Consider the following 27,266-nt stretch of genomic DNA (forward strand, 5'->3'; position numbering starts at 1 on the left):
CAAATACTATAATTTTGGAGGCTCTAGGCCTTTGTTATAACTGGTGATAATTATAAAGTCACCCGACGACATGACGTAATTGTGACGTAAGCCAATACACGCTCGAGGCAAGCCGCCCAACACACACTGCTCACCATAGATATGCTGAAACACCTATTTGTGTATGGGGACAATGAATAACGCCAGTATTTGACTAGCGTTATTTTCTCGAATGCTATTATCACTCCGGTAGTACGTCACAATGATGTCATATTACGTCATGTCGACCGGGTGACTACAACTCGCAAGTTCTAACAATGGCAACACTGAAACTGTCACATTTTACATATAATATCTATGGTCACTTGACATGACAACTTGTTGAATAATAATATGTTTGTTATGTTTGTTTTTGTTTTTAAGCCATTTAAAGTGTACCGTTTTATTTGTAGCTAGAATAATACAATGATGTAAATTCTGGTCTCAATATAATTTTCTTCTCTGGAGTATAGGTCTGGCGATTTTAGAAGTTTTTTTTAAAATACAAAATGAATAACCATGAGCGGAAGCCGTTGCTGGTAACGGATAGGCAATATTCGTCTCAAAGCAATAAGACCCGCGAGGATAATAATAGCTCAGGTTCCAGTTCTGACGATAATTGGTCTCCCGGTTCCACCAGCTCATACTACTCGGACTCTGAAAGGTTTGTAGTTTTCGATGTTTTATGGCATTATTAGTATTTAAACATAATAAAGTAATAATCTATTAGGTACCCAGATATCACACCGATAAGAAGCCCACTAGAATGTCTCGCCGATCCGTTTTGACCCCACGACACTGTTATAGCCCCCGCAGCTTTGAGCCTATCGTTGCATTCTTATCAAGTATTAATGAGCATGTATAATGAATGGCTGGAAATGCATTTGATAATATCAATATTAGATTGAATGCAATGCATCTTTATCCCTCATTGTTTCAAACTTCCCTCTAACAGATATTGTTTTATTATTATTATTATTACTATTATTATTATTATTAAAGTAAATGTCTGAGAACGCCATGCCTATTATTAATGTTTGTTTTATATAGAATCAAAATAGCTTATCAATTCAGTTTTAATTTAACCTTAAAGAAGGACGCATTGACTGCATTCAATCATCGTATCAAATCAGACTGTTAACAAGTTATTGTCTAAAACATAATCTATTATAATATATACCTATTACCTTCTAATAAAGCCAGTTTAAAATATAAAAGGTGTATATGAAGTTGATCCCGCCGTTCCATAACAATGATGTACAGGTAATTCTTGACTTACGACCGTGAAGATACTTTACTTTATTTTGGTTGTAAGTCGAGTTTCATACAAAATATAAAAAAATTGATAATTTAATTATTTTTAACCAATCTATTTTAATAGCATGTTTCATACATACCTACATACACATAGTTAATTAAAATATATTTACAGTTTATCCCCGTTTGTTCAAACCCCATTTTTTTGATATTCAGTAAAATTCTAAATTTGTTTTAGTTTTTTTTTTATCTCAGAGAATTACTTTTGGTGCAAATAATTCATCATAAATTGATTCATTCATTATAAACTGGTAGCAGGGCTTCACACAGGTGACTGACGGCCAACCTAAAAGTGTTATGTTGGTTATAATTAAGTTAGTACCATTGGCGGCCTTAGGCCCGAAAAACTGGTAGGTCAATTTTGAATATATTATTTCAATTTGCCTTTTCGTTGTATACTTAAAAGACGTATTGCAAATTGACTTTTTATACATTATATAATAAGTGCTAGAAATTGTTATAGGTGGGTACCTACTTACCCTTCAAAAAATGTCCATTTTTCATAACGCCAACCCATCATTAACCGAAATTGCACACAACGCGTTATAATTTTTTGTAAATTAAGTCCACTTTTCTTTCTTTACTTTTTGAAAAATCATCAATCACACGATTATAAAAATTGTCTATTTTTCCCACATATTTTTTTTCAATACTGAGCATTGCAAGAGCGGTCAGTCTATCTTGGCCCATCGTATTGCGTAGAAAGGTTTTTATTCTTTTGAGAGTGGAAAAACATCTTTCACTTTCAACTGTTATCATTGGTATGACGCAAATAAATTGGAGAACTTTGATCGACTCTGAAAATGTTTCATTGAAATTATTGCTGAGTAAAAAATGTAGAAGAGAAACTGCACTATTAGCGCCATGCAAATCATCTCGTTGATAAAACACCAATAATTCATTTTTTAACTTGGTTATGTTTATTTCTTCTAACTGTTTTACCAAATTTACTTGACTTGTGGGAAAATTATTTTTAAAATCAGCGTAATTTTCTTTATTGAACAAATAGGATATAATGAGATGATCGTTGGATGTGAATCGTGCTTCTATTTTCGCTATAATTGTATCACAGACTTCAATTGCTACTGCGTTGCTATTGTCATCTATCCGTCTCTTTTTATGGTCACCCGTTGCACAGCGGGAATTCGGATTAGTGCTAGCTTCATTTCTGATTTCGGAAATATATTTTTTAAAATTATCGATGTATGTTTTTATCTTAATAGCGTCTAAGTTTCTTTTTTGCATTTGTTTAAATAAAATTTGACAATGAGGCATTATTTTGTGAAAAAAAGTCAACCAATAAATAAAAGTGTTTTTTTCCAAATTATTTATTAAGTTTTGGGCTTGACTTAGGGTATTGGTGTCATTTTATCTGTCCAGTATTGAATTTAAACACTGTAAAATGTCTTCTCGGTACAAAAAAACTGTCTCCACACATTTAGCATTGAAGCACCATCTAGTTGGAGCTGCTTTCGGTAGACGCACTTTGACGAATTCATCTAATATTTTCGTTCTTTTTGGTGATCTCGAAAAAAAGACAGAAAATGATTGGACGGTGGCAAAAAAAACTTTCAGACCAGTGGTTATGGTGGATGCTTTTTGCATAACTAAATTAAATTGGTGAGCATAACAGTGGATGTACTGTGCTAGTGGAAAAGTTTCGCGGACTCTCGTCTGAACTCCTCCAGTTTTCCCACTCATTATTGCCGCTCCGTCGTAGCTTTGCGCTATTAGCTGTCGAGGATGAATTTCCAAGATTCTCAGCTCTTTTAAAATTTCTTCTGTTAATCCTGTTGCCGTGCACACCTCTGGATTTACAAACTTCCAAAATCTTTCACATACTATATTGTCTTTTAAATATCTTACAACGAAAACCATTTGCGTTTTTGTAGAGCTGTCTGTCGTTTCGTCAACTTGAATAGCTACGTAATTAGATTTTTTTATGTCACATCTAATTTCTTCTTGAGTGACTTTTAATATTGAATCTAGCAATTCGTTTTGGATAGTCTTCGAAATTCCTTTGAATGAAGTTGACCTTTCTAAATGCTCCTTCATAACAATATCTATTTCCTGCATGAAATTTATTAATCCACGAAATATACCAGGATTATCAGACTCTTTAGACTCATCATGGCCTCGTAAGGCCAGCTCAAACGATCCGCAAAATTGAATACACTTTAAAATTTTTGTTAAAATTAAACGATTTTTATCGACAGTTTCATTGTGATCAGCAATCGATCTGCGGTATGCACTATCTAACTGAATTCGGATGTCTGTTGTTCCTAATAAAACAAAACTCATAGAATTATTTATGTGTGCTGTTTGTTGACTTGCTATGCTTTTTTATTTTTTCTTTAAGATGTTTTAGATCACCAACACCAAATTCTGTCCATTGCTTTTCATTTTTGCAATCAAAAATTAAACAATGAAAACAAAAAAATAAATTCCTTTCATTGCAACCACATATCCATTCACAAAAATGATAGCTTTTCTTGTTGAAATATCTGTTAACATCTTTGCTTTTCTCTTTTGTTGTTTGAATTATTTTCATATCCGGCATGTACCTGCCTAATATCTTCGCTTGTAGACGTTTATCATAGTTAAATGTCTCATTCTTTATTTCGTTTAAAATATAATCCACTGAATTAGACATTTTGTGTCAGTTCAAACAAATAAACCGTCGTAAATTCCACAAAACTTCACGAAAATGTAATAAATCACTAAAAACCAAACTTTGTGTGTAAATTCGTATAATAACTACACCAAAAACTATTTAAATACGTTTAAAACAACCAAAAGACATTCGTCGAAACTTGTCAACTGTCAGAACAAAATACAGTATACAATAATTTTCGGCGTGGCAGTAGCATGGGACTCCATCATTCAGTCGACTTTATCATTCTGTTTCGCAAAATTAGCTGAAAATATTTTTTGTTTCACACTCGGACAATGGGCGAGAGGCCTGTAATGCACGGATCTTTGGAACTCAAAGCGTCGAATATTGAATTTATCTTTCTCTGTCTAATGTATGAGAAATGAGAGAGAAAATTTTATAAAAATATTAATTTTGGGTCAAGAATTGAATTGTCCGGCAATTGGCGGGGAATTCTCGCCTATCGAGAATACAAAACAAAAACAAGCGTACGCCTTATAATTTCAAATCCACCGATTATTATTATATATGACATTGTAGATATTATTAATATTATTCTGTCGATTGTAAGGTATTTATTTTGGGAGGTCATTGACTAATTGACCTAAGGAGGGAGCCGCGCATGGTTAGTACCTAATATCTTTAATTGATTACAAAGCCGACCATCTCCGACTAGCGGAATGTGAAGTACCTCGGATAATAGGTACATACTTAGCAGTGGTGAAGGCTCCATAGTAGGCGATTATTTGAAGCCTACCTTCTAAGAAAAATAGATAGAAAGTATTTAAATTTAAATACTTAATGTGCGGGAACCAATTGAATATATCGTCGGAATAATTATTAATATTTAAAAAAAAAACATAAATGAGAGCCATCTATTGTCAGAATAATATAGAATAAATAAATAATAAGTGACAAACCAGCGCCTCTAGCGAGTATTGAATTAATATTGATTCACTCGACGATAATTTGCCGAGCTTATTGTATGAACTGCTTCTCGAGGGCATTGGGGAAGTCTGCTTTTATTCATACGAATCTATAGGATTATAAGGCAAAGCTTATATATTTAGTGTCAAGGACTGTTGCTTTGGCGCTTTATTCAAATAATTAATAATGCGATAATCAAAAAAAATAATTTTTATTTGTTCAACCATGTCATATAAAAATAGAATATTTTTAAAAATAATTAATAATTTTATCTCGTGATTATTGTTTATCATTTAATTCAGTCACAGAACATATAAGTATAGAATTTTTTTGTTTAGTTGTTTGTCATATTGGGCTGTTGATAATATTTACCGATGATATATTTTTAGGCGTGTGTTACCTGACAAGTGTGCTCTTTTTCCTCTATCTTCACAGCCTACCTCTTTCCAAAAGTCACCCTTCGCCGCTGATACTTAGTGATTAGAAATAATTTGCATGAATCATAGAAGGATCGATAGTTTAAAGGTGAGAGCATTCACCCAGATAGTGAAAGATGTGTTAAATGGCTATGTACGTTTCACTTTACTACTATAATACTCTGTTCCATTACACTACTGTCATTGGAACGCATAGGCTGTTGTGTTAAAAACAATAATAATATTAACAATAATAAACTGCTCTAACTTTATTGCGACAGTAATCTTCAATCTTTATTTTAGTGTGCCGTGTTCTTCAGATTTATTTATTCTCAAAAATCTACTGACATAACAGATGAAATCTTAAACTATTCCCCAAAAATATTGTGCATAAATTGAAATTTGATCATATGGGAGAAATTTTAATTGGCCCCTAAATACACACAGTTTTATGCACTAGTGCACTATGGAAGGTAAAGTTTTAAAGCTTCTGTAATATATCCAATTCCTATAAAATTGTGATTGTTGTTTCAGTTCGGTACCTGAATGGGAGCCGAATGTACAGCCGGGTGGAGAACTTGTGTACATTGTGTGCAACTTGAAGAAGGATTCGTGCCTCGCCAATTCCGCAGCCCCGTCTCTTCTTTCTTCCAAGCAGGATGACAATAACCAACCCACCGTAGGCCGCGGAGGCTTCAAAAGACAATCAGTCCGCAGGAATTCCAGAGGTTTGATTATTATAGACATTCCTCTCTTCATGTACATGTACCGGAAATCTAAAACGCTTTACGCATGGTAAATGGCTTGGATACCAGTGCCGATTTTTGACACTTCGTTACTTTACTTTGAAAAGGTTCTAACTGACATTTTGGCCTAAAATGACTTTTTGGTGTGAAAAGGTTCCATTAGCCATATTCTGTCATATACATTCATTTCAGAGTCATCTATTGTCAAATATGGGAATTAACAGTATTTTGGAGTTCTATCTACATGTCTTTTTATATGCAAACTATGACCATTCCAAATTTCAAACACTCATAGCTCAAAACATGGTCGACTGCAATTAGAACCTTTTCAAAGTAAGGCCTACAAGTCTTGTAGGCCAGCTATTTTTGGAATAAAATAAATCCTTTAAAAATATGAAATAGGAACAGAATGATAAATATTTGTGAAAACTTACTACCAAATCAACATGTTTCTCAAGTTTATCATGGATATTTTCACACTAAAATCATGAATATTGTTTAGAAAATATACACAAACAGTTAATTCAGAAGTTACGACGTTTACAAGAATCCGCGAGTTAACTCGTCCGTGGCCTGACGTGACATACATGCTTTGGCGAGTTAATTCGTCCGTGGCACTGATCAGGTTAAGTTTCCTTAGCTTTACAGTTCTATATAAACTATAGATAGAATGGATGTAAAAAAAATGTATGACGAAATATGTTAGGAAGGGGCGGCACACATTTATTTTGACATACTAACCGGATGTATGTCACAAGCACGTAGTATGCTCTATTTTCATCCAAAGATCTACTATCTAGATCTCTAAATCTACTCTAAAAGATGAAGCTTGAATGTACAAAGGCGATGCCGAAAAAACACTTCCTAACACTACTGATTAACAAGATGTATGCCACAAGCTCTACAATTCCGTACATGCAAGGCCGGCTATAAGAAATGAGCGTGTATACACCCTGCACTTTACACTCATTATACTAGCCCTGGTTTATTCTTTTAAATAATTTAATATACTGTACACACCATGGCCCCCACATCCTGAAGCGGGCCCCCTGGCCACGATGTTTGGCGGGTCCCCCAACCTATCACTAAGGTTAAGGGCAGAGTAATGTTCTACAGTAGTGTGCCCCAAATGGTATTCCGTGGAACTCCAGGGTTCCGTGTAAAATTAAGAGTATTCCGTATATTTTTAGTGATTTTTGGTATTTTTGGCATCGTATTATGAAGCGTTGATCGCGACCCCGTTTTGTGATAGCCAAGTAACATTCGACCGTTCGCCATATTGGAAAAATAGTCATTTTCTTTAGTCAGGTAATACACTAAAAATAATTATAAAATAAAATTCTACCCGTGAAATAGTGCCGCAGCCGACTTTTATCTACTTTCTACTGTCTATTAGAGCAAATATGTGTTGTGTCTCATTTAACTGGCCGACCCGCCACGCCGGGCCCCCAGGCTAGAGCCCTGTCAGTCCCCACCTTGTGGGGGCCATAGTACACACACTGCCATCTCTTGGAATCATGGTGAAATTCTTAACTGAAATACAAGTCTTTATGATATACTTGTAATATGTTTACAAAAAAGATATGTAATGTGTAAAAGATTTTATTATTTCATAGAAATTCCCGGCCCGTGGAGATACTGCCATTCTTATACCTCCCAGTATTGGGTATGGGTTACACATTCAAATATTATCGTTCCCCAATTGAAACATGAACTTTAAAACCATAACTAAATATTGATAACTCAATTTGATGTAGGTACTGTCACATTTTCAGCACAATATTTTTTGATTTAGGTACCAATGTTATATTATTATGTATACATTCAATTTAGCAGAACTTAACATTTTTAGGTAAACTGTTGAAAATTTTGAAGCAGCGAAACAGTGCTCAGGTTAAATCAAAATTGACCAAGGACAAAGACGGTATGTTATTGACCCAAAATCTAAATTCGAAAAATCCAATATCTAATCCTGACAACGTCAATACCTCTGGAAAGGTCACATTCAGTGAGAGTCAAGAAGGCGAGGTGAAGGAAATCATCATGGAGGTAATATAATATCTACATTCTAGAATTTTATTGACATAGCTTTATTGAATTTGTAAAAGATGCTCACTTTCAACCCCTTTTCCCCCACGTATTTGTTTATAAAATTTATCTACTGTTTTGTTTTCACTACATTTTAGACATGTGTTTCGTTTACGTAGTAAATGTACAGTACAAATACCAAAATTTTATTCATTTACAAATTTCATTTGGGTTTATATATTTATTATGTAATTGGTATCAGTATGTAGTAGTATGACAATTATAGGCGTAATTAACTAACTAAATTAATTAACTTTTGAAAAATATCCTTATAATAATAATAATATTTATTAGGTCTTAAAAAAATACAGTGATCGATCGATCGGTGGTTTTCTGATGCCATGTTTTTGCCAAGACAGTGAACAACAGAGAAGAATCCAAACAACTTTATGTTACGTGATTTGTGTGATGAATATAATATTCAGAATTTCTCTGTCTTAACAAAATGTTTTTCTTTTCTTCTGTCCGTTAACTACCGTCAATTCATTGTGGAAATGCATTGTAATATTAATTAATAATAAAATGTGTATTTTTAGATTGATTTCGCGAACAGACTACGTTACGGCAGAAGAATAAGCCAATTCGAATCGTTGATTGGAATTTCGACAAACGTCTTCGACGACGGGAAACGTATAATGGTGTCGGGGATAATGCCGGATGGGCGAGCCATTCACCGCCGACAGATCAAGATCGGCGACTGGGTCAAGAGCATCGACGGCCAAGACATCACATCCGATAACATCGAACAGATTTTCAGCAACTACGCTGACAAAAGAGTGCAGGTCAAGTTGGTCTTTCAACGTGTCGCCGGGACGGAAGTATCAGATGACGTTCTCGAAGCTAGTAAAAACCATTACTCAGATCTCGTGCGTCATCTTACAGATGTCACCAATGAACACGAAGTCGTCTTGACGCAAGTTTTACGTGACTTGCCGGTATCTATTATTTATTTAACGACTGATGGGCTAACGGAAGACGGTCCGGAAAATGAAGGAGTCTTGTATTGTTATCCGAGACCCGAAAAGCATAACTTTCTCTGTACGTCACGTGGCGCTTTCGTAACTCTCAATCACCTAATACCCGACGTGATGAAACATTCGAAGCCGATCACATCAACCGTATTTGTCAAAGATTGCTACGTAAACGTTGCGTACACTTCGAAAGGCAGCGAACTGATGTTATTGGCTCTGCCCGATAAGAGATGCAATGTGTTTGAAATGTCGCATGTAAATTCTGAACTGGTCCGGATGTTAGAGTTCTGCTACCAGAGCTTGGATGATTGTTTTAAGAACAGTGGGAATGCGAGTAAGTTGGATCATCTGTTTTCGAGGCTGTTTGCGCAAATATTGTCATGCGGTTATGGCTGGGATACGCAGAGAAGCGTGCGCCTGGAGAATATCATGTCATTAAGCGAGTCAATTGCCGATCCGCTGTTTGAACAGTGCCTCCCGATGGCGCAGATTGTGAATTTACCCTGGGAGGCTCACCTGCAGATCGATGACGCCCTGACTGAACTGGAGGCTGCCGACTACAGAGAATGGGTAAGTTTTTAGGTTTGGATAGTTGACAGTCAACATTGTTGAAGTAAACGATACTCTGTCAAAATATGTCTAATTAGTTGTTGTTTATATATTTTTATGAGACACGTTATAGACAATAGTATCGCTTAAAATTATTATGCTCAGATCAGGTTTTTCAACAACTTTGTTGATTTTTTTTTTACATGTTAACTCGATGTATAGCACAAGCTCGTTTATGCGCTCTACAATTCCGTGCACACGTGGCTAGCCATAGAATATGTGTGTGTATACACGCTGTACTTTACAGTCATTATACTAGTCATAGTCAATTGTTTTGAATAATTTTATATATTGTACACACTCTCATCTCTTGAAATCTTGGTGAAATACTTACCTGAAATTTATCATATACTTTTAATATAATACCTACTAATGTTTTTTTTTTAATAGAAATTCGCGCCCATTGGGTACCACCATGCTAATAACATTTAATGGATTAATATTACCGTAGACACATTTGCGAGAGCCTTTTATAATATGTATACAGTGACATCCCTAGACAAAATGCCGCCCCTAGGCAGTGCCAAAATGCCGCCACATTTTTTTTATACAGTACTTTTTATCATCCTTTCATGACTCCAATATCTAAGAATTGTGTTGTACATTACTAACAAGACATAGGTACCTATACTACTAAATCTAACTTAAAATGCCATCTCTACTTCAATAAACATTATTGCAAGTCTACGGTTTCAGATAGGTACATTTAAAAGTACACCTGACAACTTCCATAACTCGCGAGTGACTGTGAAGAACGTGACGTCCAAGGACAACGGAAGTGAACTAGACATCGCAAACCCGACAAAAAAATAAAGTCCTGTTGAAAATTTATAGTACTTATCTAATTAATAGATAGATTTTATTTCCAACCAGTGAGCTGATTTTTTGAATGGAAAGATATTTCCATTATTACTAAGTTTAGGTAGCTTTCTATATATACCTAATGATTCTCCTCCATTTGCCACCCTTTGAGTAACTGCCGCCCCCAAGCGACGCTCAATCTGCCTACCCCCACGGGACGTCACTGTATGTATATCATATAATATATAAACTATTCCGCTCATTTGGGTCAGATTGCAAAGAACGGAATCTATACCAAGGATCTAACAATAAATTACATCAATTGGGACAACATTTCGCTTAATTGGGACACTAAATTTAAGATCACAATAGGTATGTACATACATTGCATATCTAGCAGATGAAATTATGATCTTGGAAAATGAGGATGGAAGTGAAGATAGCGAGAAAACGAAACAACACGTCCAAAAACAAAGTCACGCTAATAACATGTACATATTGACTATTCGTCAGATAACGAAATAAATGTAAACGCATTTTCGTAATTTTGGAGAGTTGATTATAAATAATTACAAGATAAAAAGAACTCTTTATATACTTACAATTTTCTGTTGAATCATATAAACTTGACAATCCTATGTATTGATAATTTAGGACAAATAAGGCAATTGTCAGCAAATCATTTTTTTGCTATTTTGCAACAAACAAATATAGAATACTGAAATGTCATTTTGATTTCCATAGTAACGCACGTATATATTAATAATTTAGTTGCTAGGACCACCTCCTTAGCAACCAATAATAGTGGATTGAATTACGGATTTCTTCCGAAATAACTTTTTATACAAAACAGAATTAACTGAAAATGAATTAACTTCTGCTTAAAGATGGCTAAAAGTATTAAAAGAATGCATTGGCATCGTGTTCTGATATATTCTAAAAGTTTCAAATGTCTAGCTAGTCGGGAAGTTAGTTAAAAATCGATTGCAAGATTTGTACTGGATAAACAACCACCGGACAAAGCACAGAAACAAACAGCAGACTTCAAAAGTGCAAACAAAATTTGATTCTTTTTTCAAAGCAGGATTACCGAATGCAAGCGCATTGACATCGAACATTAATGTCACTCCACACGAGTGTGTCTGGATATATCATCTGAATATGAATAAACAGGATTTGGTTTGTTTTTTTATATTAAGGGCTTTTGGCTTTAATGGTCACCCCCTCACCCGCATTATTCCAAAAAACAAAGCCAAAGATTAATAAATCTAGTTTAATTGTTTGTATGTTTGTCTTCAGAACGATGACCCTTTTGATTGCCAACGTCTATTCATAGTGATAGGCACCTGCCTGTACTATTCAGGCCACTTGCTTGCATCCCACCTGCAGGACTCTGATCTGACAGACGTCCACGCCTTCCTCCGGATGCAGGGTTTCCTCAGCGTGTCCCGGGAAGACAATCTGCAGCGCCTCGTCGTGTGGAAGGAAGTCTTCGTTAGCAGCTGTAACAGAGGACTGCATATTGACACCCAGTCACGCATGACAGAAACCTACAAGTGAGCCTCCAAAACATTTATATTAATCTTTTTTGGCCATGTTCTTGTTCTTTGCTGGAGCGTATGGACACCAGTATCCACCACAGTAGACACCAATATTCCGTAGTTCTGCTGTATAGATAGTATTTAGTGGCCTTCCAGGATACCAGTATACGGTTGACTTTAAGAACAGGCAAGTCAGGTTGAAGTTCCCTACTGGTATTCGCAGCACATGGCCGAGCGAGGTCCAACATCGCCTCTTTACTCTCAGAATGACGAGAGGCTGCTTGGTTCGCTCGTTATCTCATCGTTACTCCTAAAGTCATACTCAGTACCCGTTGCAAACATCTGTTCTCAAAGCTCAGAATATGGTTGCTCTGAGCTTTCGTAATGTGCCATGATTCGCTACTTTCAGAATGCAAGCGTTGAATAGGCGGCATTTGATTTTAATTGAGTACATTCTGAGTCCCAGACACTCATCGAGTTGAATGCTGATCCAGCCATTCCCGTTCGGATATCAAGCTCTCTTTGCAAAATGCCACCTCCTGTGATGTGTACCCCCAGGTATTTGAAACTTTTCAACCACTTATATTAATTGGACAGCATTATCATCATCATCTTTGGTACTACAGTAAGTCCTCGACTTAAGCGAATTCTACTTATGTGAATTCGTACTTACGCAATTTTTAAAAATATGTTTTTTTTTGCTGCAATTTGTTTTTCCGCGCCTGTGTTTACATACAATATGATGTTATATATTAAGGATCATGTAAAAAAAAATAGTAGTAGTGCAATCTATGATAATTACCAAGAAAAGAGGAATAATAATAGAAGGAATAAAAAATATTGGTTACATGGATGGAACATATGCAGCAACAAATTCCAATAAGCCTTATACTCATACAGAATAAAGTCTTGAGTCGTTTTAAAGACATAAAGTGTAAAAATACTGATACATTCATTGAAAGCCACGGATGGTTTTAAACATTTAAAAGCCGTAATAATCTACACAACATGAAGTAACAGGTGAGGCTGCCAAATTGTGCAGATACCAGTGGCGAAGGGTGGAAGTAGGCTATTAAGATCTGCCATAAATAGTGTACATTAAACTTTGTCAGTCATATGTATTTGTTTTCATTGAAACAAGACTACAATTTACCGATGGTGTTAGTTAGTTTTTAAAATTCAATCAAACCCTGCGAAACCAAGCCATAATAAGTAATAGTCAAAAAATACTTGTCTATCTAAAAACATATGCAATTAAATCACACATAACTTTGGATATTTATAGATAGAATAATATTTTTTTATCTATTACAGTTTGGTTAAGTAAGGCTTAAGGCCATGCATTAGTTGAGGCACGGTCTAAAAAGATCATTGCTAGGCGATGCGCGGATTGCGGGTGGCGGGTGAAAATGACGCCTGTCAAACGAAATATTAATTGTCATAAAAATCCAACATACGTCCATTTTATGTTCTGTTTATTGTTCTATTAGTAACAATAATAATATATTCATTGACATGTTTTCTTTTTAAAGTAAATGGGTAACGTTTTTAGTCATCTTTACACGATTTTAGAATTAATTGACCCGTCGCCATCACGCAGCAAAGTGACGTGTTCCCGGGTCAACATTCTCTCAGTGAATGGCAGCGAGTCCAAAATTTCGTCGCGCGTACAGTTGAAAATTATTTGGCGTTTCACTGATGCGTCACCTTAATGAATTTAAAAAAATGAACCAACAATATGTGTTATATGTATTCTTAATCCAACGAAAATAAATAAATATGAATGAAAAAGTGTGCACAATTTTGTCTTATCGCCCAAAATATACCAAAACTAGTATGGATTGGTTTAGGCAGTGCTTAATTGATTTTTAAAAAACTAACCACCACCATCTGTAAATTGTAGACTTAGTTCAATAAAGACAAATAAGTATGACTAACAAAATTTAATGTGCATTATTAATGGCGTGTCTTAACAGCCTACCTCCACCCTTCGCCACTGGCAGATACAGAAGAAGCTATGAATTTCATCAAGAGTAGCAGAAACCATAAAAATGAGGATTACCTGCCACTTTTTAATGTGGATGAAACTGGGCTTATTGGAAAACATGCAAATCTGACGCATAATATATCCCAACTAGAAAAATCTATGCGGGGTTTGAATGTGTCTAAGATAGATTAACCCTTTTACTTAGTGGAAATGCTGCTGGGGATTGCAAAATCAAACCACTTCATCAATGAATAATGTTTTCTTAAATGTATGTATGTAGGTCCATTTTATTTTCACTTATCCTTTGAAACCAACACATATTATTTAAAAAATTGCACGATTTTAAGTTTTATTTGACTTAACGCGATTTTTCGACTTACACGAAAACCTTCGGGACGAATTAATCACGTAAGTCGAGGACTTACTGTACAATCCAATGTGGTTCTTAGCCACTACCGAACACACATTGAAAAATTGCTCGATACACACCCATGATCAAGGCATTAGAGGCAGACCCTCTGCCATCACCCCACCAGCACAGAGATGTTATTTAAAAAATGATGAATCTTTACAGCCAACTGTCTTTGTTTCGTAAAATGTCACTTGATTTTTAAATGTATTATGCGGTTCAGTTATTCTATTTTTTCCGACCATGTCCGATCCTAATAAGATCATATATATATGAATACATGTATTAATTAAGGTGCTAAGTACCAAAAAATTGAAAAGTGACATTTGTATACAAAAATGTTCTACATACCAACGCCAATAACCTCAACAATGGGCTAAGTGCCTCAAGCAAGTCAAAAAAATACAGTAAAATATTTAAATCTGGCGACGTTGCAAGTCCGTTGGCGTGTTTTATCTATAATTCAATTCAATTTATTTTCAATTCAATATTTATTTTTTAACATATTGTGCACATTACAAATTATAAGTTTAAGACGTTCACAACATGACATTTAGAAACAAAGAAATATAAAACAGTATTTTTAAAAAAAAGAGATAGGTATAAGTACCACTGCAGTGGTTAATGGTATTCTATATAAAATGGGTGATGACAGTGTGTTGACACTCGCGAGTTCTGTTAAAAAACGTTGTCAAAAAGGGGAAAGTGTCCAAAATGTAAAAAAATAAACTAAAAAACAGTAGCCAGGAGTACTCCACACTTAATAGTAAAGTGATTCCCGCCAAAAAAACTTCCAAATTCGGAGGTAAATACATTTTATAATTGTTTCAACACAATCCGCTAATTTAAAAAGAAAGCGCTAGTGATGTTCAATGCGTATCGTTATAATATTGATATTAAGCTATACTTTTATTTTTTCGAAATAATACATATTTTTTCTTGATTTGAAATATTATAACTTAGTCCCTTTGCAATCCTTAAAAAAAACACATTGTAACTACTATTAATTACTTCATTTACAGATTTTAATAATAATTATTCGTGCGTTATGAGCAATATACCTCCTATAATTTAAGAACATATTTTATAATTATTTAGATTAGATTAAGGAATCAAAATACATTAATCCATTTAATGTATTACCTATGAAATTGACCGACTTTTTTGATTTTCAAAACGCAGCCACTACATTTTATCAATAACACAAAATTCCTTCTCTTTTTCTTTCGACCATGTCCGATCCTAATAGGATCATATGGGCCACCACAGAGTAGAGGTTTGTATTGACTGATTTTGTTTTTTACGAGAAATGGGTGTCAGCCACTTGCTCAACCTATTAGGTCCATACCCTGACACCCACAAATTGAAAAACAATATGTGTACTTCTCAGACCCAGGATTCGAACCTGGGACCCACAGCGTTATAGTCCAACGCTTAAGCCGTGCGGCCACCGTGGGCCACAAAATTAGGTATTGCTAAAGCTCAATGGCTCCAATATGACAGTGAAAATCTTTCAGTGGTAAATGTTCGCAAGAAATTTTGTTTGATGCTTACATTGTGTAAAAAAAAATTTTAAATATTTAAAAATAAGTTGAATAAGAACGTTTTTTGAATGGTAAAATTAATTACCTTTATTGCTATGGCGTCTTGTTTTCTCAATGATTGTATTATGTAAATATATATTTGAATTATTAAAAACAAAAGTCTCAAACAACCTTATTTTGTGGTTTATAAAATTTTGCCCATCTCTATTGCGAATGCCACCAGTGTGTACTTAGATCTGCCAGCATCCCTGAGTTAGTACTTAGACCTTATATTAAAATTCCTAGTGTGATACTTAGACCATGACCGAAAATCTCAATTTGAAAGTTATCTTCTGTGGAAATACAAAATAAATTTAAGTTTTAAAATTATAGAAGCTGCCAAGATTGCTTCACACTGTGAAACCACATTTTTCAAAATGTCTACTTCATGCAATTTTATTTGACAAATCAGTATTTTGTAACCACACGCGATACTACTTTTTGGTACTTAGCGCCTTAATATTACACATATTCATATATTCTTCCACCCATAAGATATTCTAAAACATCCATAATTATCATTCATAATTTGTAGTGGTCGTATGAAAGCACAAGTCACATCCACAAAGATGAATCACAGCTGTCACTGTTTGTCATTTTGAATGTTGGTTAGTCGTTTTTTGTTTAAATAAAAAAATAAAATCATAGTTGCCAGAATAAATCACAGATGTCAGTGTTGTACTGAATTTGTATTACGGCTTAAGTGTGACTGGCACTGATGAATTGTTGACTTAAAGTAATTTGGAAGGAAAAAACTATATATTTAAGAAATGTGAGATAGTCGTGTCTGGTAATGAGCTAGCCGTATATCATAATCTTCCATAACTGTAATATATTATGTTTTCTTCCCAAAGCAGTCGCCCTTTCTCTCGTTATATATATACTTCTTTGTTTTAGGGTTCCTACTGGCCGCTGGTTTATTGTGGTGATTGGAAAAGGAAACTTCCTCCTCGTGACACTGTTGGAAGCTGGCGGTGCAGCTGTCAAAGTAAGTCTCAAAGTAAAGTTATTTTCAGCAGTTTCAATCCTGTACAGAATTTTCAATTCCAGGGTTATTAGTTTTTTATGATAGAGGTTGCCAATCGGCTCCTTAGGGTCATAGAAATATGGAATTTACAGGAGACCCCAAATGCAAGTAAATTTACTGACATTAAGATGAAAGTGTCTACTGAGATACTTATTGATCTGTCTTATTTCTATTGAATTTTTTGATAAATCTCTTTGTCATTTATCGTAATTTGTTGATTTATGTCCAGTACCATATTAATGTAATGAAAAATTGCTAAAAATTAAGATACTAAATACTTTGACCCGAAGGGGCTGAAATGTGGTCACACAATGGTACCCAAGGGGCACTAAATGACCACAGGGAGACCCTAAACCTCTGATACTAATGCAATTAAAAGTAATTAATTTACGTTGACTGCTGCTTGGCTCTATAATTATAATGGAGTTCTACCACGTAAATCCCAGTTCAATTAATAATTAATTAATTAAATACTTAATTTTTTTATCATTAAGAGCATACTTCAGTGAAATGGCAAATAATTTTCAACTATAGGTGCGACGCAATTTTTGACTCGCTGGCAATCAGAGAGCGAACGTTGAGCTGTGAACACGTCAAATTTTTTCGTGATGGCGACGGGGGTATTAATTCTTAAATCGTGAAAGATGACTAAAAAACTTTACCCATTTACTTGAAAAAGAAAACATGTCAATGAATATATTATTATTGTTACTAATAGAACAATAAACAGAACATTAAATAGACGCATGTTGAATTTTTATGAAAAATTATGTTTTGTTCTGCAGGCGTCATTTGCACAATCGTTTTAGACCGTGCCCCAGCTGAGGTATAGCCTTAACAAATTTTGTGCTTCAATTTCATACAATATTAAATTTAGGCTCCAGTTCTGTAGAAGAAATGTCTTGGGTGGTTGCTCCTGGGATACTTCTGACACTTTTTTGAAGAGTACTTAACATGTATGGGTGTAAGGAAAAACATGTACGGATCCATAAGTGGACATGTGATATTATGAGAATAGTCTTTTGAATTTTGTTTGCTTTCAGGCAATTGGTGATATTCCACCGTCAGCGTTCTATGTGGAGGAGTGTGAAAGCTGCCTCCATCTGCTAATCGATGTAGGTCTTGACAAATTTCTCCAGCAGTGGTTTCAATGCAACGCCAGGCCGCAAGTTATAACGAGGCCCGACCGCCTTCTCCCTTCAATGAAAACCAGTAGGGATTTTTCCCGTAAGAACTTTATATGCTTTGATAGGTTCCACTGTACTGAGTCATTGAGTACTGAGAATTTGAAAATTCCAGTGAAAATCAGGAATAAATAATTTTTTTTTGGGATTAAAGTCTTAATTGCATTTTTATGAGAAATGCTAAAAAACTTTCGATTTTTTTTTCAAGGAATTCACAAAAAAAATTTCATGTGAAATTTATTAACCTCCAATCCTCTCAAATTCCATTCCAATTGCTGTTGCTTGTTGAATTGACAGTTAACACTATTAAAGTGATGGCTATTGATTTCTCTTAAAAGTTAATCATAAAATGTATCCATCAATTTGTTTCATTGGACCTTACAACATCATGAAACCAATAGAATTCTTTTTTCAAATTTGTTTCCTGTAAAGTACAATTTGTCTTGATATGCTCCGATTTCATAGCTAAGGTGGTAATGTTTTTATTATTATTGATGAACTTTTCAGCTTTCACCAAGAAAAACCCGTCACCCGTATCCAAGAAGTCACCTGAAATCCAGTCGATTCTGAAAAGGCGCCACCACTCCAATGAGCAAATAAACAATTCCCACGGCAGCTCAAACGATGGCCAAGCGACAACTCCGACTTCCAGTCAATCCCAATCCCAATCTAACATCAGCAACATTGGACAGTGGCCCAAAAGCCAGTCTAGCGCCGGATCCAACTTGGACACCACTTATTCTGAGGATTCGGAAAGCCAAAAGAGTATAAGGTACCTACTCTTTATTTTTCAATCATAGATCGTTATAACTTTAATATAGAGTTATTTCCCGTTCCTGTTTTTTGCGTGTAGTTTCTGCAGCCCTGTTTCATTTTAGTACATTTAATTCACTGTTTGAACACATTCAATTCAGTGCAAGGTAATCAGCACTGCCAATTTAGCATTTTTATTGTCAGATCTAGCATTTTTCTATAGGCATCTAGCTTGCAAAAAACGCATCTGACGATTTTACTAGCCTTTTTTGAAGCCTCCCACAAATTTAAATATATTGAAAAACGCTAGATATTTAGTTTATCTATTTTCATGCGCATCAAATTTTTGACTATCAGATACTTAATGCAGGTAGGACGGTACCTATTTTAGTAAGAAATAAACGCGATGAAACAATTTCATGCATTATTTAATGTTTTCATATATTATTCCGAATCTCCGCGTATATAATATAATAATTTAACATTATTATTCATCTAAAAGGTATATTCTTTAATTCTCTATGTCTGTACTACAAGAAAGAAGCTTTCGCCTTCAAACATGAAACGACACTTGAACGCCGTAGACAAAATATAAGTATTTGTTGTCAATTTTTAAATACATTTCTGTTTGTCTGAAAATGTGTGGTTTTTACACGTATTGAAATTTTTTCGATTTTTGCACTTTTTTTTCGATACGCAAAAGCTAAGGTAATTTCATTCTTGGTAAAAGAGGCACATTTAGTTGATATTTTATTTTCACAAAATCTAGCGTTTTTTCCTGCCAAGTAGCTTGTTTTCATACCCCATCTGGTATGTTTTTGTCAACGGCATTGGCAACACTGATGGTAATCATTGAATGAATTCCAGATGCATGTGTGTGTTTCTATTTATAGACATATTGTCTGCATTGCCCAACACCAAGGTTACACTATCGATTGTATGTTTTTTTTTTGTTTACACCCTTTCAAATGTCTCAGCATAGAGAAACATAGTCTGATCAAGAGAAAAGTGACATTCTTGAAGGTCAAATAACACGTTGAGCCAAAGAATTTTGACTATAAATAGAAGGAGCCTTATATACAATAGTTGTCATTTTTTATGTTGCTTGTGATTATTTACTCGAGTGCAGTTATATACCATTTTTGACAAGAAGTATGAGTAGAACCTCGTTAATAAGAACACGGATAATTCTAAATTCGCCGATTCATAAATTTTCTTAAATTTTCATAAATTTTCGTAAAACATCATAAATTACTTATTTTAAGAAGGTAATAAAAATAATCCTGACATTTTATGACCCAATAACACACACGGCACCGGAAATTTGGTAGGCACATCTATGATCGTAAACGATATTGATGAAAATCCATTTTTTTTTTTTTTTAATTTTAATATTTTTCTCCCAGACATTTCATAATTCGTAATTCATTTTTTTTTTTCGATTTTCGGTCCCTTGGAATTCGTATTAACGAGGTTTTACTGTATTTATATTAAATAATAATGCCAGAATTTAGTATTAGTTCCTTGTCTACTAATTGTGACGAATTGTCTTTTCATCTGCCTTGTAAATGGGCAAATGTGAAAATAAATGTTAAAACAATAGTGTGTAGTTCTATGAAAACGAACCTGCAATGCGAAGTCACTTGTAGCCAACTTAATCAGTGGATTGCTCACTTCTTTTGCTTCAATTTTTATACAATTACAGTCTATCTTTATAGAACAAGGTTTTTTTCGACATTTTTGTCACTTAACCAATTTGTATAATAAGTATATAATAGTAATAAATAATATATTTTTTTAGATATTGCGATAAGTAGATTATACTTTTTTAATGTCAGTCCCTTCAAAAATGTAAATTCGGGGTTTCACTGTATATGAAAACGTCAATTTTTTTTTTTTTATTTGTCCATGTCCGATCCTAATAGGATCATATGGGCCTCCACAGAGTAGACTGAGTAGAGGTTTGTATTAACAGATTTTGTTTTTTACGAGAAATGGATGTCAGCCACTTGCTCAACTTATTAGGTCCATACCCTGACTCACACACAAATTGAAAAATAATATGTGTACTTGCCAGACCCAGGATTCGAACCTGGGACCCACGGCATGATAGTCCAACGCTTAAGCCGCGCGGCCACCGTACGCCCGTCAATGTTAAGACACCAATAATTATTATTGTCTCCGATTGTCAAACTGTAAGTTAACTTGGGTGGTGTAATTTGACAATCTGTGATAAATTTCGTAAATTATTTCAGCGAAGCCGGAGAAGAAAGAGTCCAGGGAAGACGAGTTGCGAGAGAACGAGAGAGCAATCCTAATGCCAATTCATTTTCTTCCGATTCTGATGGAGAGTGGGAGGGCTATGAGGTAACAGTAATATATCTTACTGCAGTTTATTTATTCAATGTGATTATTGTTGCATTCCACATTTTTACCAGTGCCACATAATATGATCCAATACATGGAATAATACAGAGTAATCTAGCCTTAGCCATATTACACCATAGCTTTACCAATATATCATGGCTGTGGATGTCTTAGTAGCGATCTGATAAAATACGGTTCCCCTCGGCTCTTTCTGGCATATTTATGCGCCCTCGACCTCTGCTAAAGTCTACCATTGCATACAGCGTCATAAAATCGCTGCCAACATACTTTCAAATGACAATAACACCGTTCCAAAGTGATTTTGTTGTGGCTGCAATGCCAGTAGATTCTATCATTCCTCTGCATACAGTTTATTTTTTGGTAAAATTTGTTTTTTATTTAAATTATTGTTTTAGGCCAATAGCCAAATAAGTGGAAGCTACGATATGTCTGATTTAAGCCATTCACTGATGGACAAAATGGGTGTGGTATTGCCCACCAAGTAAGTGCAACAATTCTTTAAAAATAAGATATAACTATATTCATGGCCCCCACAAGAGGGGGCTGACAGGGCTCTAGCTTGGGGGCCTGTGCTCAGGTGGGGCCCGGCGTGGCAAGTTAACCAGATAAGTGTGATAAACACATATCACAAATTTGCTCTAATAGTCACAAAAGTCGCTTGCGGCGCTATTGTCCTTCAATAATATTTTTACACAATTTCTGTGCGATGCTTAATTGTGTATGGATTACTCGACAACTCCATAATAATTCAAATGGATGTAAGTATTAAAATATACAAAAAAAACACTAAATATACACATTAATTTTACCGCTTACACCATTTGGAAAACGCTACTGTAGAGCGTCACACTTCCTTTATCTTTAGAGATAGGTAGGGGGCCTGCCAAAAATCCTGGCCTGGGAGCCCACTTCAGGATGTGGGGCCTTGACTATATTACTTATATTCATTTTGACCAATTACATAATTTAGTTAATTAAGTCCTTGAATTTTAATTCATCGTATTGTGACGTTTGATGATCAAAAGTTAAGAATTTCGGGTTGTAACTTCTTTAACCCATCGCGCCCTATCGGCGCCAAATTGGCGCCGGTGTTACAGGATGCAGGACATGATTAAAATAAAAAAATTTTAATCATATTTTGATTTTTTTTAAAGTTGAAATTACTTAATAATATATGTAGCTATCATTTTATGATGTTAGTTATATTCGGTCCGATATATTTTTTAAGAAATATTTGATTTATAAAATCTATTTTTATTTAAATTTGTCAAAATAATGATCAGTTCGGTAGGTATGAGGTGTTTGAGACAGTAATAAACATAAAATGGCCCTCCATCTTCTAAATATCTTAAAGAGTATTATATTTAGCTCCAGTTTTAGTTTATCTTCCTTTTATTATTTACTTCTATCATAGACTTTTTATCTATGTCATTTTGTATAAAAAAAGGCTAAAAAAAACCAAAAAACCATATTTGACATGTTTTTTTCATTCCACTTATACACAAAGTTTACTTAAAATGTAAATACATAACAGAAAAATTCAAAACCTATAAATATTTCAAAGATTTATTTGAATTGAATGAATAATACAAGAGTTATATCAATTTTAGTAATCAGTGTGCCTTTTTAAATGATCCTGAAAAATTAAATCTGTCTGCAATGGGTTAATAGCTAAGCCTGAATAATATGTAGACTTTTTGAGAAAGATGTATAAGTGTGTCATTATGAAGCCCTGTCTTTTCTCATCTTATAAATCATTGAGTTTGTAATTTATTGATTCGTAATTTTGGATAAATTGCAACATTTTGCGTTCTGTATTATTTGCCAAGTTAAACGAATAATAATAATGTATAAATTGAATATTGATGAACACTATTTGGTGTCAACGAAGTGGGATTTGAGAGACAACCTTGTTCCCTAACAATTATGAAACTATTATTATGTATGTACTTATTTTTATAGAATATCTGCCGGAGAGGAGAATGTGTGCTTTCATTTTGTAAAATTGGAAAGTGAACGCGGCGTTTTATTAGCTCCGACGCTGGATATACAAAAGGAATCCGACAGCGAGCTGTACAGACACATTCTGACAAACTTTAGAAAAGCTAGTCAAAAAATTCATACATTACTACAAAATACTATAAGGTACCTCAATATCAATATAAAATATAACTTTTAGGCCATAAGCTCACGCAGAAACTAAAATCTGACGAACTGGTTGGTTCATAAACTAACCAGTGACTGATGCTTCGCCCACGGCGCTACTGAAACCTAATAATCTCATAACCTCAAACTGTCAAACACATTGTATTTCCTACTTCATTCTGAACTTTTTCCGTAATATATTTACGGGAATATTCTGGTAGACTGAGAGACTGGGAGACTAGCATGTCGCGTCTCCTCTGTTTCAGTTGCGGACATTTTGAAACTGAGAGATTCCAGTCTTGCCGTCAGCAAGCCGCCATTGAAATACATTAGCTAGATACTGGAGTTTCAGTCTTGTCTTTTTTGAGTATTCACGTGAGCGGATGGCCTTATCATAATAATTTTATCTTAACTACTTGAGTCTGTTGAAGAAACACTCTAAAACCAGAGTCAAAGTTTATGAAAATGACAATGAAAAAATGAAAGCACTTGTGTTTATATTGGCTTCAAGTCTCATTTCGCATATTGGATTAACTTGAAAAAAACTTTACACCATTATGGCTCACATCTGTTAAAAATCACAAGTATTTCATTGCAGTTTTTAGATTTACTCAATACTAGCAAATATTACGAGGTGGCAGTACCGCCTGTCAATATTGTCATATGTCTTCTCCCTATCTATCTCGCTCTCTCTCATACGTTTACATGTATGTTCTGTCTTAGTGTCTTTGTTCTGGTGTTTCAAACTCAATTGTCTGTGAACTGCTGTATCAGCCTGGCGAAGTCTTTATAGTCTCCTGAAAAATGTGAAGAAAATCAAACAGAAATATGTAATTTGCAGAAAAGTTAACCTACGCAACAGCTAGGTTGGGTAAGAGATAGATGAATTTCACAGTGGAGTGATCACGTGGAAAGTATTTTGTTAATTTGTTAACACTCGAAATATCATGTAACAAAATTATGAATGAAGCGTTTGTAAGCTCCAGATTCTGGTTTCTCTCGGTTATCTAGATTTTTTGTTATCTAAACTATCTTAATCCCCATTTGGTCTGGATAATCGAAGTTTTACTGTATAATGGTTCTGTACAGGTATTATTTGAAGAATTTTCCATTAGTGTTGGCTGTAAAATATTTTTATCATTGTATTTTAGATTTAAAAAGATGTTGTCTCCTTCGAGCTCTGTGAATAAATCTTTAGTAGCGATCAAAGAGCATGGAGTTCTGTTCGATGTGCCATCCAATCTAATTGGTCAGCAGACAAATACCAAGAAGCCCGGAGAAAGTTTTAATTATTGGGTTGTCGGGTAAGTGACTTAAATTTTCACTAAAATTCACTACTATTATCCCACTTTCAATGTCGATATTTGCAATATTGCTAAATTATTCCATGCCTTGAAATAAAACTTTTTTCTCTTTTGTTTCGGACTATTTTTGATGGCATTTAATTATTAATTTATTCACATGGTGGCAGTGTGTCATTGGCAAAAGAAACTGAAGCACTGATGGAAATATTATGACACAGAGTCACATCAGTCATTCAGTTAAAATGGATACCATTATCATGAATGAAATTCAGAACACGGACTTATCAACCGAGAATTGTGAATACCAAAATCGTCATTTTAAAAATATTTGGACAGAATTATACTTATGCAGTGTCCAGTAGTCTTTATAACATAACATTTTCAAAATACCTGACACTATACACATATGTGGGTCCTGGCCTCCTTTAGCACCTGCCTCCATCTAGGTTTATCCAAATCCGCTTCTCTTCAGTTTTGTACATTTCATGTTTCGGTTTTTATGCTTTGGAACATAGCACCTTCTCTTGATATCGTTTTTCAGGAGTTTATCACTTTTAATGGAGAATCTCAGGTATGTATTGAAAATTGTTGACCCTCTCAGTAATGCCGTTATGCGCCCTCTAGCCCTTTAGATATACATAATGGTATTATGTACCTAATAATAAAGACATAATTTTTATTTCAGTCACTTGATTCTTTCAAATATAAATTATTATTCCTTATGTTTTGTTTATTTTTTTTATTGTAGCTAACATTATAATTATATGTATAATTATTTATGGTTTGTATTTTTTCAGCCGTTTATTCGATAACCGGCAGACTGCGGAAGTGTACGTGTGCTATCATGATTCAGTTCCCCAAAACATGGTGGAGATAGCTTTCCGACTCGCTTCCAATGCCTGACACTTCTCAATAGTGGCAACATTGAAATATCGAATGGACATACATACATATAATGTAATCAAAAGTTAGCTGTGCGTAATATATTAATTACACATAAATCCACTTGACAGTGTTACAGTGAAACCCTGTTAATATGAACACGATTAATTCGAAATTGGCTGTAAATCATATCTAATATTTGGATAAAATTCATAAAACCTATTTATAGCGATTTCCACTATTTCGATAAATTTACTGTAATATGTAATAATAATTCTGTGGTATTGGGGTAAAAGTGCTTGAGTTAGTTTGGTTGAAGCTGAGATAATAGGTTTTTAAATAAAACACTTGAAGATACTTGATGAAATTTGAATTTAAATTCTAATGGATTTAAGTTTTGTACTATTCCATTTTTACAAATATTTTATTTCTACAAATTAAATATTTTATTTCTACAAATTAAAATATCGATTTATTTTGCTTACATTTTTGACAAAATTTATGACAGACAAAAAGAGCACAATAATTTATTCTTTACACACATTGTCATTCAAATTTTAATTTCGTAAAAATGCGACTTAAGAACTTTTACCCTGAAACCACAGAATTAATATTAATCTGTAAGAAATTGGATTGGAAACGGAAAACGTGTTCTGTTTTTTCTCATACATTTTATATTTAGTAATTCGAATATTTTCTTAATTTTAGGTCCTGCTCATTTTGAATTAATAGGGTGTTACTGTATTATGTTGTTTTTCTAAAGAGTTGTTTTCATATACATATAAAGAAATGTCCAACTTTATCCGAATAAGTCTCTTATATTATGAGCACCATGACCAATCATATATTATTGTTATGTTAGTCTATTTTGTGAAACTCAATAAGTCCATTTTATTGAATACACGTATTATTGTTGTCGAATCTATAGTACTTGCGTATTGTATTTTTTAAAAAATCTATTTCAAATGAAATTAGATGATCGCTTGATTAAAGGTTGTTTTAAATTTATGAGGTTTAGAGTTATAGAATGAAGATATGTATTTAGTTAACAGAATAAGGTAAATATTATAAGAACTTCACCAAAGCTATTCTATACACAAGATGGCTATCGACGGTTAAATTGATAAATATTATCACTATCATATTTCTGTATTGAGGCGGTTAATTACTTCAATAAGTTAACCGTCTAAACCAGGGGGGGGGGCAAACTGCCGCATGTGGCCCGCCGGGTATTTTTTTGCGGCCCGCAATCATTAATTGTACTTCTGATTACGAATAACTTTTTTATAATCTTTTAAAAAATATTGACAATAGATTACAATTTGAAGAATTTTTGCTGTTTCGTAAAAATGTATTATCTCAGTACGTCTTTCTTGCGTCTCGTCTCACACTATGTAACCACTATTTTCTACGTTGAACATCGTGACACATTTAAATACTGTTACTCTGCGTTGCAAGGAAAAAAATATAATGCCTAAGATAAGGTAAAAAGTTTGAATGGATTTCAATTACAACTC

At 34.2% G+C, this 27,266-nt stretch overlaps 1 protein-coding gene across 2 annotated transcripts; it reads left to right on the plus strand.

Moving 5' to 3' along the window:
- The first annotated feature begins 342 nt into the window (after positions 1–342).
- Positions 343–26,935, plus strand: in (inturned planar cell polarity protein). 2 transcript variants are annotated; one of them, XM_085941914.1, is made up of 13 exons: positions 343–682; positions 5,866–6,059; positions 7,930–8,126; positions 8,702–9,706; positions 11,846–12,102; positions 16,964–17,054; positions 18,137–18,320; positions 18,785–19,049; positions 21,286–21,397; positions 21,814–21,899; positions 23,381–23,563; positions 24,715–24,867; positions 25,665–26,935. In XM_085941914.1, exons 1-13 carry the CDS (start codon positions 528–530, stop codon positions 25,768–25,770), a joined length of 2,988 nt encoding a protein of 995 aa, XP_085798040.1. In that variant the 5' UTR covers positions 343–527; the 3' UTR covers positions 25,771–26,935. The 2 variants fall into 2 exon arrangements, with proteins under 2 accessions (XP_085798040.1, XP_085798041.1); XM_085941915.1 differs by lacking the exons at positions 23,381–23,563; positions 24,715–24,867; positions 25,665–26,935 and having other exon boundaries at positions 21,291–21,397; positions 21,814–21,900.
- The last annotated feature ends 331 nt before the right edge of the window (positions 26,936–27,266 follow it).

Source organism: Rhyacophila brunnea, unplaced genomic scaffold (genome assembly GCF_057557595.1).
Source record: "Rhyacophila brunnea isolate RB1 unplaced genomic scaffold, BYU_Rbru_1.0 scaffold_14, whole genome shotgun sequence".
NCBI classification, from domain to species: Eukaryota; Metazoa; Arthropoda; class Insecta; order Trichoptera; family Rhyacophilidae; genus Rhyacophila; species Rhyacophila brunnea.

Coding starts and splice junctions, on each gene's coding strand:
- in (XM_085941914.1), top strand. CDS start 528: ATGAATAACCATGAGCGGAAGCCGTTGCTGGTAACGGATAGGCAATAT. Junction 18,321..18,784: donor AACCAGTAGGGATTTTTCCC/GTAAGAACTTTA, acceptor TGAACTTTTCAG/CTTTCACCAAGAAAAACCCG. Junction 24,868..25,664: donor TTTAATTATTGGGTTGTCGG/GTAAGTGACTTA, acceptor GTATTTTTTCAG/CCGTTTATTCGATAACCGGC.